Source organism: Paracoccidioides brasiliensis (genome assembly GCF_000150735.1).
Source record: "Paracoccidioides brasiliensis Pb18 unplaced genomic scaffold supercont2.9, whole genome shotgun sequence".
In the NCBI taxonomy this organism is placed as follows: domain Eukaryota; kingdom Fungi; phylum Ascomycota; class Eurotiomycetes; order Onygenales; family Ajellomycetaceae; genus Paracoccidioides; species Paracoccidioides brasiliensis.
In genome coordinates, this window is record NW_011371366.1 from 500,198 (window position 1) to 514,468 (window position 14,271).

The window sequence follows — 14,271 nt, forward strand, 5'->3', positions numbered from 1 at the left end:
TTTTATGACAAAGAGCTCACGATACCCCTGATATGCTGGAATGGAATTAATTGATGGATGAGGGCAAAAAGCCTTTTCCGTTGACGGACTTGCGAAATGTTCATTCAGTTAGATAAAGCTATGCGGTATATTCCCGGATCTTCACTTTAAATCATGAGTTCTGACGCTGCTATTGTTATTATTATGATTGCTTTCAAGTCTTTTTCATATAACCTGCATCGATGCCATAGAAGTGTTTAGGGAGCCATATTGCCCAGCCTGGACGTCTTCTTAACTAACTCCGTAGTAAACTATTAACTGATTAGTTGGTTGGAGATTCTGGTGTGTTGAGGTCAAAACATTAATTTAAGTTCGGCGTCACGTGTTGAGAAACGATGAGCCTAAGACAGAAGAAGGACGAGTATTAACCCATCTAAATCGACGGAACAGATATCATACTCCGAGTACGAAGCAAGATACTGAGATTGTTTTTCCTCTTCGCACGGATACTTTTTTACTTGACACTGTCATTGGAGATTTTTTTTTTGTTGGACCCGCAGAGATGGCGGGGAAAAAGGGCGGCGAAAACGCCAAAAAGGCCGCGGGTAATGCTCGAGTATAACTCCATCGTTACCACTTCAAATATGCATATGAGTTGGAAATAATAGATACTAACTGCGCAGAACGAATAGAAAGCCGACGCCGCTGCTCAGAAACAAGCAGCTTTAGATGCCAAGAAAGCTGAGGAGGAAGATCGGGAGTGGTCAAAAGGATCAAAGTCGAATGCAAAGAAGTATGGAAACGCCGCCCGCCTACCCGTCCTCTCCTGAGGGTCCAGAAAGTTCTCTTAAAAAGCTAATGCACCGCATTCTACAAAAATAGAGACCAAACGGAAGCAAAGAAAGCAGAAGCAGCCCGTAAAAAGGCAGAGCGTGAAGCCCTGCTCGCCGCCGAAGAAGCCTCCCTACCCTCCAAACCCAAAGGCGCTGGTGTCAAATCCGCCAAAAAGCACGCCGCACCCAGTCGCGGCACCCTTGACCTCTCCCAGCTCGATGATGAGAAAATGGCCAGCTATAAAAAGGCCGCTCCTGCAATCAACGCCACGGGTATCGACAATGCACTTGATGCCCTATCGCTGACCACCAGCACGGCTGATGCGACCAAAATCGACCGCCATCCTGAGAGGAGATTCAAAGCTGCATACGCAGCCTTTGAGGCACGCAGGCTGCCAGAAATCGAACAGGAGCAGCCTGGTTTGCGGAGGCAGCAGCGAATTGAAATTGTGCGTAAGGAGTTTGAGAAGAGTGAGGAGAATCCGTTTAATCAAGTTAACGTTGCATATGATGCCACCAAGGAGGAGGTGAAGGCTGTTAAAGAAGCGGAGAGGCGGAATATTGAGGGGCGCTTGACGGCGAGGTAAGGTTGGTGGTATGACGAGCTTGATTCATTTTCTCCGTTGGATTGGCGGGACGCTTTTCTTTTGCGTGTATATTACTGCTTGGCTTTTCTTTTGGAAGATATGTGGTTTGACGATTATGCCTGTGGATGAATCACACAAATAGAATGACACGACAATTTATTTTATTTTATTTTATTTTATTTTTTGAATCATCATTGCTCAGGAGAGTACATATGTCTCATTCATTTGTTTTGCAGACTGATGAACAGTGATGATGAATATGAAGTCTTCAGCGGTTATGATATGAGAAATGAACAGAAGAACCAATTCGAAAATTTTTTTTTATTAATATGTTTTTTAGAATTAGGCTGTTGCCGCAGATTAAAAACACAAAGCCACAAACAAATCCAACAATCCGCTGTATCTCAAGTGGTAATGAAAGAAAGTGGGGAACAGAAAGGCAGCTTAAGATCAAGTTTTTAAGGACTAGAATTCTAAATCAACGGATTTTCTAAACGTGGCAGAAAGGAGAAAATGCATAAAGCTACATGGCTGCCAGTCCTGGACAGAAAAGAACAAAATTCTCCAACGGCATCCACGGATAAAAGCTCAGTCACAAAACCATATGACTCTGAATACAAAAAGAAGAGGGAGTGGATGGGTGGTGTATACAAGGCAAAAAACAGAGTAAGCACTGTGGATGATAAGCTGTCGATCAGCAGCTGGATGAATAGATATCCGAATCGCTATTAAAGAATTGGAAGACATTAGCCAGCCCATTGATGATTAGTAAGGAGAGGGAAAACGGAAACGAAAAGAGAATCCACATACAACTTCCCAAAACTGTCTCTCCCAGTGGCGTCCTCTCGGACCCAAACGCTCACGCTATACGAAACGACACCAAAAACCCCATACCCGCGGCGATCTATCGTTACTCTCGAGCGACAGGTCCCGTAAACCTCTGTCCATACACTGCCCGCATGTGACTTTCCTACGTTCATGCGCTTCTTATCTGCAGGGCCGTTACTGAGCACGCAAGCGAGGCCATGAGGGTGGGCTGAGTCGCCCATGCGGACAAACCCTGTGAAATACGTGTTAACTGTGATGCTACTGGGAACTTGGTGTGGGGTTTTGGTGGCTGTGGAGTTTGATAAGGTTGTGGTAGAAGGTTGGGAGTTTGAATATCAAGAGGAAGAATAAACAAACCAATGCAATTCCTTTTATTGAAATAATCCCGCTGTTGACCATACGCGTACAGCTTCCGAGCAAGCGAGAGATTAGCCAGTTGGCCATTACATGACGGCCTAAGAATGCCTTCGCAGCCGCCGCAAAGGCCATACAAGTCACCGTAGAACAGGCAGGGGTAACCTTCCTTGCGGAGGAGAATTAGGGAGTAAGCGAGTGGCTTGAAGAATTCCGCTATTGGTACCTGTTTGTATTTGATTTGATTGTTAATGGAGTCGAAGTCCTTGTTCTGCTTTTTCCCTTCCTTGGTTTTTTGTTTAATTATTCATGACAGAGGGTGGGTTTACCTCGAGTGATTGGGATGGTTGCTGGAATAACTGTTAGTAGTGAAAATGATAGAATATATATATACTGCATTAAAAATAAGACTTACCGTATCATGGTTCATGACAAATGTCTAGGAATCCAGAGGTTAATATGAATTTAATATAAATTCTGGAAAATGAATGGGTAAGGGGAAGCAAACCACAGCATGTTTCTCCTTATATTTCACCAAACTTCCCTCAAAAACTCTGCGCAAATCAGCGCCTTCAGTGGTTGAAATGTAAGAAAATTGATGGACCAATGGCGCATCAAATAACGATACGAGATGACCCATTCGTCCCAGGTAATTTAAAAGCTCCCAGACTTCTGCTTTCCAATATTCAGCTACAAAAAACCAACCAGCGCCAACAGTTTGTTGAATATGGGCGATGAAGTCTCGCAAAAATCCGGCTGAGTAGTGCTTTGCGGCATCAAATCTTAGACCAGAAAGATGCAGCTGGTTACCGAGCCATTCTATCCATCTCTTAATGTCTTCTCGAACTTCCGGGTTCGAATGGTCTAGATCCGCAAACATTAAATAGTCATAGTTTCCATTTTCGGTGCTGACGTCGCGTGCCCAGTCTTTGTTTTGGGGACCTAATATTTTGAAAATCCCATTTCGACCAGTGAGGGCATCATAATCAACACCAGTAAAATGTTCAGAATGGTATTTCATTTTGCTATACTGGTTTCCCCGACCAGGAAACGAAAAGCCCGACCAGGCTTCTATTTCCTGAGGCTCACTGATGACTCTTCTCCGATCTAAATCTCCGCTCCAATGAACAGCATTAATATTTATCTCGCATCATATGAAGCACCACCATTTCATCACCCACTTATCATGCCTATCAATTATAGAATGAAACTCACCTTTTGGGTCAACCATAACTGCAACGCACTTCTCTACATAATCGGCCGCAGCCTTGTGATTAAGCACAGCATCCCAATAAACTGCAATTTCCATCTCATGCGCTCTGGTCACAAGAGAAACAAGCTCTTCCTTAGTACCCCACTTGGTCGCTTTTGTCCCTTTCTGATTGAACTCGCCTAGGTCGTAAAGGTCGTAGATATCATAGCCATTTCCGGATGGATGCATGGCTTTACATCCCGGAGGAAGCCAGATGCTAGTCACTCCGATCGCCTTTAGACTTGGTAGGGCTGCCTGCAGCCGTCGCCAATGTTTCTTGTCATCAGGCGCAAACCACTCAAAGGCCTGGAACATGAGCTGGTTATCCTCGCCTGGCTTGTCGGCATTGAAATCTGGGGAAACGGTTAGAGATGTCTTTACTGGAGTTTTTAGAGTGCGTGGGATAGAGATTGGTCATGCCAGGACAAGTAATGTGATACACAATCCTATGGAGAAAACCGGTGTTTTGGGGGTGGGGGTGGGGGTGGGGGTGGGGAAAACAATGTCATATAACGATTACTAACCTTCAATATCAAGCCATTTCGACTTCTTCCTACGAAAAATGTATTTATATGCCGACGATATGAAAGACGCCATTCCGCAATAAACCTTTGACCAAACGCAATAGTGCGCACCTCAGCCTGTCTGAACTCAAAAACACAGATGGATCTGAAACCACTAACATGCCCGCACAGATCTCATGGCACGGCTAGATGTACGATTCAGTTCATTCCTGTTGCGGACTTCTTCCTTTACTTTTCCTTCCGGTTGCCCGAAGATATTACAGTGTAATGATAGTTGTGCAGTGAAGAAAACAGGAAGACAAAGTCAAAACGTGCGGGGAAGCGGATTAAACTATCAGGGATAATCTCCGCTCAAAGATTGTGCAGGAGAATACGGAGTAGAACAGGATGTGCAATTGATAAAGGAAATGATAAACCGCTTGCTCCAAAGCAATTGGTATAAGCTGAAGGTGTAAGGTAGACGGATGACCTCCGTTTGAGAGAAGATCGAAGGAAGATTGCAAGGTTCGAGGTTGAGCTGCGTTGATATATATCAACTAAAAATAGACTTTAAGGCTGTTTGGCCAATTGAGCACCAAGCGCTAAACCAAAACAAGTACCTTGTTGGTGCCTGAAAAGGTTCTTGGCGTTCAGAAGTTGGAATTATTAATAAAACGCGAAGCTCCGGGTATTGATAATTTGGCCACCGGAAAATGATATGCTAAAACAAAAAAAAAAAAAAAAAAAAAAAAAATGTTGTGCATGTTTATCGTCAGGCGTATAGAAAAAAAAAAGTAAACTCTATGAACAAAATCTATATTGTATAGGAAAGCAACAAGGTTCTTTTGAAATCCGGAATCTATCCCCCCCCACCTTTCCCATGCAGTAGAATATTATGTCCAGACTCTATAACAAATTACCGAGAGCTGAAAAGAAGAAGAAAAAAAAAAAAAAAAAAAGAAACGGAACAATTACAGATAATACATGCCAAAAAAAACCAAATTCAACAAAAGAGATTTAACGAAACAGGGGGACGAGAATTTACGGAAATGACTTTTTTGAACAAAAGAAACCGTTTGTCTATGTGGTATATCTTTGCCATTATGACGACAATTCCGACACACAAAAATTCACTCCAGATAGGGTCCGCTGGGTAAAGAGGAATGATCGACAAAGGGACGGAGACCGGGTATTCTCTATCGTAACTCATCGAGAATGAGGGAGAAATAGAAGGGGGTATCAAACATGAGTTTATTTCAATTCTACACCTTGCGTGGCGTTGAGCACTCGCTTTATATCACCTGTAGAGAAAATCACTATAAGCAATCTACACCATTCAAGAGTTGTGGGCAAGTCAAAGTCTTTACATACCGTAGATGCCGAATTGGCCGGCTGTGATGGCACCAACCAAGACGAGACGAGCACCAATACCAGAAAAGCTACCCTTAAGTCCGAGTTCCTTGGCAATCTTGACCAAACGAGACACAGTTCCTTCACCTGGGAGTCCCTCGGTCTTGTTGATCTTGCTAAGCATTGTGTCGGCAGGCTGGGAGACAACGGCAGCAGCGAGACCAGCAATAAGACCCGAGCCCAAGTTGATGGAGGTCTTAGCACTATCAGAGAGCTTTTCCTTGTCGAGTTGGCCGTAGATAGCTTCGGAGACTCTCTCGAAAACGACGAACTTGGCCATGGTGTAAGGGACCCTTATACACACAATTAGCATAGTTAAACCAATATCCAATGTTATGTGACATGAAAACTAGACTAAACCTACTGTTTCAAGAGGATGGGACCGAAACCAGAGTAGAAAGCACCAATTCCCTCATTCTTGAGGATCTTTCCGAAACCACCAATAAGACCATTGGCAAAGCCAGGTTGCGACACGAGACGGATGCGAGTCGCCTCAAGAGGGCAGAGGGCGATATCAGCGACGAATTCAGCAAGGGCAGATGAGGCGAGGTAGACAGCAGTCCGGTTCTTGGCGGCAGTCTCATAGCCAAGGTAGTCGATAGACTGTTTCTTGAAGAACTCATAACCACCGAACTTGAAGGCTCCCTGCAAGAAGTAGCCAGCAGCGGTGGGACCGAAACCGGTCATCAGGGCAGCGGCACCCTCATTCTGAACAACCTGTTTGAATCCTCCAATCATACCTCTATTGTAGGTCTTGGGGTCAAGCTGGATTTTGGTCTTGACGCTAAAGGGATTCCATTGTTAGCCTCGAGCATTAATTTGAGGGCAAAATATAAAGATACGCAAGATGCGCGCAACAATTTCAACACGGTTCGGATAGCACTCAGCACAAGCACCAAAGAGGCCTATCTAGGTGAGAAACTTACACATCGACGGGTGTGAGGAGGCCATGGGTGACTGAACAGCAGACAGCGCCAGCAAAGGCGAATCGCGAGTACAGATTCAGGCCGCTCAACTGGGGTCCTTGAGGGAGGACTGGAGCGGACTTCTTGAGGCCATCTAGTTGGGGGGCAGAAGCAGTGGCAGCCATTGTGAAAAGACAAACGAAGGACAGAACGCGACACGGGAGGAGAGGAGTGGCGTTGGGGGGGGGGGGGGTTAATAAAAAGAAAAAAGTGCGCTTTAACTGAAGTTGACTGTTCGGCAAGCAGAAGACAACATTGAAAGACTTTTTAAAGCGGAACTGGCCGAAAACTTTTCGGGGCCAATGACGGAGCCGAGATTCCGAAACTTTCCCGTGACTGCGCTAGGCCTGATACAGCATAGCGGCTTCATGAATTAGTCAGCTCATTGGCAAGGTTCAAGTAACCTCGTGCTTGTGCTGGAACTGGGCTTGGAAAAGGGGTTAAAACATAAACCTGGACCAATACAAAATATCAGAACAATGGTTGAGGATGTAGATATCCTCGGAACCAACCATGCCCCAGGGTCTTTGTTATTGACGACAATCTTGATATAATGGGCCGCTACTGATAGTTAAATCCATATGGTGAATATCTCTAACACCTGGTACACCTAAGCTAATTCTGGCTGGGGAATCAAGGTTTGCGGCGAGCTCTCAGTTACCATCAGGTCATCCGAATGGTGCAATTGTACCGCATCTTTAGACCAACCTGATATGGACGTCATCACATATGCAAGAAGGAACACCATTATTTATGTTGAACAGTTATTCAACATCCCATTCTTTATAATATATATTCAGCTAAATATTAATGAAAGACATATCGATACTCATAACCCAAAATACAGCAACGTCATTATTCAAAATTCCATCTCACATATTACCTTTCTATGCCTGATAACAAAGTCATAAATTTCATCAACTCAGCATGGAAAACCTCCAAAAAATCAAACAGCTTCTTCACTCCTTACATAGGAGCAATTCTAGGCCCAGTCACCCCAATATCCCAGCGGATAGCAACCTCATCATTGACGCCAACATACTCAAGCGCGAACAGCTTGCCAGCAGGGCAGTCGAACTCAGGATATCCTTGGAACGACTGAATCCAGACCGCGCTTCCCGGTACATTAACCGAAATACGGCCCTGGTGGATATCGCGGCTCCGCTGAGTCTCCGCAAGGGCAGCCGGCCTCCATTTGGAGACAGTTTCCGCAGAGAAATCATGCGTTGGCGGATTGATGACGGTGAAAACGTCCGCCTGCTTGGAGCCTGTGGAGACATCTCGCGGCCACAGATCGAACAGGAGTTTGCAGCGGCGGCCTTTGAGTTCCGGTGAGACTTCGAAAGTGACAATTGTGGTGGTCTCGTCGGCGGCTATCCCGTTTTTCACGACGAGGAGCTGGTCCTGCGGGTCCTCCTTGAGGGCGCCGGTTTGGACCCAGTAGCGGAATGTGCGGTGCGGGTAAATGAGGTCGTTTTGGCGAGCGGCGATGCCTTCAGCTGGGGAGGAGCTTGGTGCCGCGAGCACAGCGGCCGCAGCGGAGACCAGAAGGGTGGCGAGTTTCATTGTTGTTGTTTGTGGGGTAGTCGGGTATGTCCCTTGGGGAGAATATCAAGTAGAGGATACAAGAATTATCGTAGGATGACTTGTGTCAGCTCAAGACAATGTTGGCAGGATGAGAATAATACCCTTTTTTGGAGAGAACGCACGATATTTTCTTGTTTCTGAGAGATGAGAATAGGAAGAAGATCAACAACGGCTCTGGATCCCCTTTTTATATTTCTCCCCAGCTCCCAAGATAACGTAAAAATAGACATTTATCTAGAGCGGATAGAAATGGACATCAGACTCCACAAGTTGCCTCTGACGTCTACCCAATGTTATCAACACCATACCCAAACAGCAGAAAGATTTTCAGTTAGGTCTCAGAATTTAGATTCAACCCGAAGCCCTGCCTGCTTGATCAACAAGAGCAGCTTAATCTCTGGCCTATGACGATTCATGATATTGAGCTAGTGGGGATGGCGATTGATAATAGAAGCTATTTGTGGCGTCCCAGGAAGTTCTGTTGCTGTAAAAGTAAAACAGCTAAGAAAAGCTAAGCGGATGTTGAGAGTCATGTTACCCGACCGGGTCAATAGATGGATCTCTCAGCTTCGTCTGTTGTTTTTTGGTCCTTACTTCTCGTCAACCAAGATTCGGAGGCGGGAAGTGCAGCTAGTCATCGATGTCTCATAATTGGGAGCCTGAAGAAGTCACAGCACAATGAGCTAGCATGTTTGAAAGAGGGATATTGAGTAAATGTGTACGGAAGAATCCACGAGTATTCATCTTTCTTGTTCTGGTAGTTCTTGGCAATTGAGTTAGAAGGATTTTTACGGGGCAAAGTTTTAGTAGGCTGAAGCATCTGTGCCAGTGTCAATGTTTGTGATGTCAGAGGGAGGGCTCTATTTTTAGCAGCTGGTATGACATGGAGGTCAGGAGTCCTCCCGGAAATGTATGTAGATGGGCATTATTGAGTGCTCAACCAGCTCTGTAAAATGCAACCCTAGCAGAACCGTAGTTAGCTCTTGTTTTCAGCATCTGATCAATCAGAAGTTCCAACATCAAACCGGAGCTTCCTCAGTGTTATTTTTGAGAGAGATCTTGCAGCTGAGGCTCAATGATACCCATCCAGATCGATTGAGCATCCTTCCCAGCTGTAACAAGTAGCAGTTAAGTCAACAGGAACCAACAAAGGGATGCTCCAAGATGTCAAACTACCTTGACCAGGTTGATTTCAAATCGCTCAGTTGCTCACGATACGCCCATCCACTAGCTGCGTAAAGCCGTTAGTGGGGTGGAGTTCAAGCAGGGTTGTCTCAAATTGGTCAGAAGAATATTCTTTGATCCTCGTATAAACAACATCGCTGACGATCATTTTTTCCCAGTTCAGATGGAGAGGAGAAGATAGGAGGATATGGACCATGGATGCGCTGCAATGCTGCTGCACGCTGCGCCATCGCCATCCCCCATGCACCCTAGTGCCTAGTTACGCCTCTTCGGCTAAGGCGTTTTTGAGTGCTTGCATGGATGCCACGAATGTAGCCACTCCACTGATGGCGATTTGACCAGATATCATTACATCCGGGTACGTCAATAATAAACGTTGTAGTGTATAGTTATTAGAGGGGGGAGTTGGGCGATGTTTGCACTCTGATGGGCGGTTGTTGAGTTGAAACTGTGGGGAGGGTGGGGCTAATTAACTAACTGTGCGGCTCAAAATGGCAACAACTTTAAGGAACCTCCGAATCAATCAAATGGCAATACTCCGTAGAGATATCCAGATGTTGTCATGGATATTACTTTACTTTTTTATGCTGAAGGAATATCAATAATAAGGATGAAATACCTATTTGGCCATGAATCGAATTCCACGGTTTAAAATCGTGGATATCCGTTTCGAATGGCCTTGCGGTAGGGAATTATATCTCGGCGGCACGGGGATCGCAGGCTTTACCAACACCGGAAGACAAGGGAAGGCAATTATCCACCCCATTTTTTCTTCATGAAGTTAAAACTCATTGTTTCAATATTTCCTATCTACTAATCTAGATATCCTGAATACATCTATGAAAACATCTATCTATCCATCAATGTCACAAACTATTTCATCAATTCATACTCTTGCTTAGGAAAGAGTAGAGCATCACGTAAAAGAGATATTATCAGCTTGCGAATATAAACAAAATGATAATCCAAAAGAATCAAAAATTGAAATGCTAAACATGCTAAGTAAGCTATTCTTGATACGCATATATATCCCCTCCCCGCGCGAAGATCAGCGGGGCAAAGAAGAATGGAATGAAGGGGATGTTGGTCAAAACTCAATGACTGAATTAAGGAGGTATACTACGGGAGAAGAGTAGTATAGTGCCCTGTGGGATTGTGAGGTGCGAAACCACTGCCCGCTCCGGTTGTTGGGGGGCGGGGGAAAATCATGTGCTGGCCGTGATGCTTCAAAAGAACAGGAAAGTAGGTGGGGGAATAAGCGAATAACAGGGGTATAGGGTCTAAATATGTAATATCGGGAAGTGGAAATGGACCTTCTCGTATCATCCATGAAAGGATTATGTTTATTCATCAACAGCAATCTGAGAAGATACACACGGTGGGGCTTGTTGCTGTGTTTGTGATTCCAACGTAAGGTCTGGAGCATTCGCGTCTTCCTCTCCTTCCTCTGTCATGTGTGGCAATAATTTCCCAATGTTTGTGGGTCGGCATTCAACAACTGCTGGTATTAGTGACGGCAAGGGTCGATGATCTGACGCTAAAGGTAATTGGACATATTATACGGTTTTAGTGTTGAGTGCAGGATCGTCGTCCTTCACTACTGCGCTTAACTTCGACATGGTAGGCGGTGTGTCGTGATGTGCTGCTGCTTCCGCAGGTGGTGGAGCTACATGAAGTTGAGTCTCTGTTGCGCAATAGCTTGACTCGGCCACGTCGGTGGATTTCGCTGGGGATGGTTGTGGTTGAGGTTGTGTTGATGCTTTAGTAGAGAGATCTTGGCAATGATAAATGGAGTCGCTCTCAGCCGGGTGCGACGCGCCTAGCTGTCGTGCCATTGTTTGACCGACGGACCGGGGTTCGGTAGCAAGCACCCCACATCCAGATATTGTGGGGGTAATTTTATTTTCAGCCCCGGAGTGTATTTGGGTGCGAGGTTCCATGGAAACCATGACAGGAGAGTTAACAATTGAAGGCAGGTTATGCTCCAGAACCATTGGGGAGGAAACAGTGGGAGGAACGACATGTGGCGGGCTAGTAATGGCGTGAGAGGCGAAAATCTCACCTTGTTTTGCCATACCCATAGAGAAGTAGAGGACGAGAATGCTCAAGAAAGCAATAGCAACGTTCCGTCTGTCGCTGGCAAGGATACGGATATAATTTGAAAATAGTATCTGGAGGTTAACTTCCTTGGTGTAGATAGACTCTCGCTCACGCTCATAGAAGTCAGTAGAGGGCATTATCGGTGGTGGCTCTGGGCGTGTAAATAAAAGCGGAGGCGATGACTGGTCAAATTTGGACTGGAAGCGGGGAACCGAATCGCCATCCTCCAGTCCATCAATAGCTTCCTGTGTCGGAGCCGTTGGCACTCCATATATCTCCCGCCTTCGTTTCTCCTCCTCCACCAAGCGCTGCTCTTCTTCCATTCTTAACGTATTTTCCTCGACAATCCTCCGCTCCAGTTCCCGCCTGATCTCAACTGGCAGAGCTAATCCAACCTCGACATCGACTTTTTCCATATCTCTCCAGGCTGCTGCCCAGGCCCCAGCTCCCATCAGACCGTTGGCAGCATAAACTCTGACATCCCATCGCCTCTTCTCCCCCTCCAAATGCTTCATGAGCCTTGCGCCGCAGTCAGCGCATTTCTCTCCATCACATCCGTCACTGACATATCCAATACCTTCTTTCTCAGAGCCCCCTCCACCTCCGTCGTCGGGGTCATCATCATTTTCTCGACCAAGGAAATGGCCCTCACTCAATCTCGGCCGGACTAGTTCTAGACTCTCCAACAAACGCTCTTCAAGCATGTCATACATTTCCTGTGGATGTGATATCAGCAATCCACGATCCCGCAACACCCCCGAATTAATGATTTTATCCTCGAGTAATTTCCATCTTGCCCAGAGCTTAGGGGGCAACACCTCTTTTAAAATTTGGGCGCTGGGCAGTCCCAAACCCTGAGGTAGGGAAAGAGATGGTGGTAACAGAGTGCAATGAAGCAGGATAAGCGGGTACTCCTTCTGGACAGCTGCCTCTTTTGCCCGGGGCGATTTGTAGCTCCGCTTGGCAGATACTGGTGATGAACCCAGCGAGCGCATAGACATCCCCGATACGCTCTGACATGAATGCCCACGCCCTCCACTGTGATTCCTCCATGACCTCGAAGGCATCAGATCCTCGTTGTTGTAGCCATAGCCATACCCATCATACTCATCCTCGTCTCCCATCTGCATTGCGCGAACAGAACTGGGGTGTCTAAACGGCGAATCATGATCGCGCACACTAGGCGCAATTTTAGAAAGTCGGGAAGAGTAATTGTTCCTTTTCGGCCTGTTTCCGTTCACGGGCATTGGGCCGTCATTGGTATTGCGTTCGGAGTAATGCTGCATGTAATGCCCCCGGAAACTCGGCGTTATGGTGCCACTGCCATCATACTTTTCGGGTGGGCATACGATGACGGATCCTGGTAATGAAGATATGGAAGTGCGGCTCGACATCGTTCTTGCAGTTCGTCCTATTTCACTCCTCCGATCGAAATGATCATTTTCTTCACCCGTAAATGTTTCGGAGGGATGGGACGAGGAAGAGGAGGAACGAGGTCGCTCATGGGCATCAGTTTCCTCAGTTTTCTTCTGGGAAGATGTGTCTTGTTCAACTGTCCCATCTGTAGCCTCCTCCCATGGATGAGATTCGCCTTGGCCAATTTTTCCCATTGTGGGAGATGGCGATTGATCGATTTCACTATTGCCACAGCTGTTTGCTTCTAAGACATCCGTTGCTGCCATGTCTGATCCTAAACATGCCATATCTAACTGCCTTTTCCTTCGTATTTCTTTGTTCAACGCGGTCTCGGTATACTTAACTTAAAGAATATCACGGTCTGTGCTTTATTGCGGGCCCCCGAAATACTGTTGGGGTGTTTCGGTGCGGAGATCGTCGAGGAAAGTATAAGAGATCTAGTCAATGCTTTGAAGGTTCACAAAATCGATCATATATAGCGGTAAATGCATGTAACCTGGTATTCTGTACAAAAAACAAGGATGGCATAGTAGGTTCCCTATCTCACTCCCGGATAAGATGTAGCAGTTCCCCAATGTAAAAATTTAACAATTTAAAAAATAAAATCAACAAAACGAGAAGCTCATCTGAATCTCTTTTGTAAAGTAAAATCGTTAGACTGATATCAAGTCGAGACAAAAAAAAAAGTATAAAAACACCTAGAATTTGGATGGATGCTGGGGAGGTTTTTTATGTTTGGAAGTGGCTGGGATACGCGTTGTGGGGGCAACTGTCAAAGACAATAACAATGGCAGGTTCCCGCTCCGAGAGATCGGGCCCCAACTGGTTTTGGCAGCCAATACGGACACGGAGGGTTCAGAGTAACCGGATAGAGGTTGGTTCGACGCCCTGCCGAGATGTCCAATCAACTATTAGCACATTCTCAGGTTTAAAAGTCACTGAGAAGAGATCCCGCGAAATGCTCCGTATGACGGAGGGAAGATTCCAAAATCACCACTTCGCACTAGGTCCACCGGTTCATTGCAAACTAACTTAACAAACGAGAGCATCTGGCGGGCCATGTGGCATCCGGCGTTCGCCTGTGAGAATAGATATTGAGGAGGCCAATCGCGGCTAAGGGAGAGCAAATGTCTGAAGAAACGCATTCCAGATCAGTATGCACGACGAGACGGATACTTGTACACACTGGCGGGTGAATTTTCGGCATTGGATGGAAGGAGTTGGACGGGGTTGGCATTGAAGGTGCCGAGTAGCTGATGACGATTGCAGGTT

At 46.0% G+C, this 14,271-nt stretch overlaps 5 protein-coding genes across 5 annotated transcripts; 1 reads left to right on the plus strand and 4 right to left on the minus strand.

The window, feature by feature from the left end:
• Window positions 1-541: 541 nt before the first annotated feature.
• Window positions 542-1,399, plus strand: PADG_06690 (uncharacterized protein; the record flags this gene model as incomplete). The annotated part of the gene is made up of 3 exons (XM_010763753.1): window positions 542-595; window positions 672-772; window positions 862-1,399. 3 exons carry the CDS (start codon window positions 542-544, stop codon window positions 1,397-1,399), a joined length of 693 nt encoding a protein of 230 aa, XP_010762055.1.
• Window positions 1,400-2,093: 694 nt separating this feature from the next.
• PADG_06691 (uncharacterized protein) lies at window positions 2,094-4,148 on the minus strand (the record flags this gene model as incomplete). Its single annotated transcript, XM_010763754.1, has 7 exons — window positions 2,094-2,124; window positions 2,210-2,459; window positions 2,585-2,807; window positions 2,911-2,931; window positions 2,997-3,020; window positions 3,090-3,694; window positions 3,797-4,148. 7 exons carry the CDS (start codon window positions 4,146-4,148, stop codon window positions 2,094-2,096), a joined length of 1,506 nt encoding a protein of 501 aa, XP_010762056.1.
• A 1,439-nt stretch (window positions 4,149-5,587) lies between these two features.
• On the minus strand, window positions 5,588-6,836 carry PADG_06692 (uncharacterized protein; the record flags this gene model as incomplete). The annotated part of the gene is made up of 4 exons (XM_010763896.1): window positions 5,588-5,637; window positions 5,708-6,039; window positions 6,111-6,530; window positions 6,673-6,836. 4 exons carry the CDS (start codon window positions 6,834-6,836, stop codon window positions 5,588-5,590), a joined length of 966 nt encoding a protein of 321 aa, XP_010762198.1.
• Window positions 6,837-7,677: 841 nt separating this feature from the next.
• Window positions 7,678-8,277, minus strand: PADG_06693 (uncharacterized protein; the record flags this gene model as incomplete). The annotated part of the gene is made up of 1 exon (XM_010763897.1): window positions 7,678-8,277. One exon carries the CDS (start codon window positions 8,275-8,277, stop codon window positions 7,678-7,680), a length of 600 nt encoding a protein of 199 aa, XP_010762199.1.
• Window positions 8,278-11,039: 2,762 nt separating this feature from the next.
• On the minus strand, window positions 11,040-13,286 carry PADG_06694 (uncharacterized protein; the record flags this gene model as incomplete). The annotated part of the gene is made up of 1 exon (XM_010763755.1): window positions 11,040-13,286. The coding sequence occupies one exon, from the start codon at window positions 13,284-13,286 to the stop codon at window positions 11,040-11,042; it is 2,247 nt and encodes a 748-aa protein (XP_010762057.1).
• Window positions 13,287-14,271: the final 985 nt, after the last annotated feature.